Here is a 397-nt window from a genome sequence, read left to right as displayed (position 1 = left end):
GAGCGCTGCGAGAGGAGGGTACAGGGAGGGACAGGGAGGGACAGGGAGGGACAGGGAGGGACAGGAGGGGACAGGAGGGACAGGAGGGGACAGGAGGGACATGAGGCCCAGCCAGGCCAGCCGCGTGTGTCGCCGTGCGCAGGTGAGATCGCGCTCCTCGAGGGGCTGACCGTGGTGTACAAGAGCAGCATCGACCTGTACTGCTACGTCATCGGCAGCGCCCACCAGAACGAGGTGCGGACACTGGGGACACTGGGGGGACACTGGGGATGTTGGGGACACTGTGGGGACACTGGGGACACGCACAGGGACACGGGGGCTTGGGGACACGGATGCTGTGGGGATGTCATGGGGACATTTGGGGGACATGGAAGGCGTGAGGGGCGTGGGGGGGTGA

General features: G+C 66.8%; 1 protein-coding gene across 1 annotated transcript in view; it reads left to right on the top strand.

The window, feature by feature from the left end:
- Positions 1 to 255, top strand: part of COPZ1 (coatomer protein complex subunit zeta 1) — a gene marked incomplete at both ends in the record, with an annotated part of 1,036 nt that extends 781 nt beyond the window's left edge. The window contains one exon of the mRNA XM_017742326.1: positions 143 to 255. Coding sequence (XP_017597815.1) covers positions 143 to 255 — 113 coding nt within the window. The remainder of the gene's footprint in view (positions 1 to 142) is intronic.
- Between the last annotated feature and the right edge of the window lie 142 nt (positions 256 to 397).

The sequence above is a fragment of the Corvus brachyrhynchos genome, unplaced genomic scaffold, assembly GCF_000691975.1.
Source record: "Corvus brachyrhynchos isolate BGI_N302 unplaced genomic scaffold, ASM69197v1 scaffold238, whole genome shotgun sequence".
NCBI lineage: Eukaryota > Metazoa > Chordata > Aves > Passeriformes > Corvidae > Corvus > Corvus brachyrhynchos.
The sequence above is the reverse complement of the archived record's forward strand: the minus strand, read 5'-3'. Positions and strand labels throughout refer to the sequence as shown.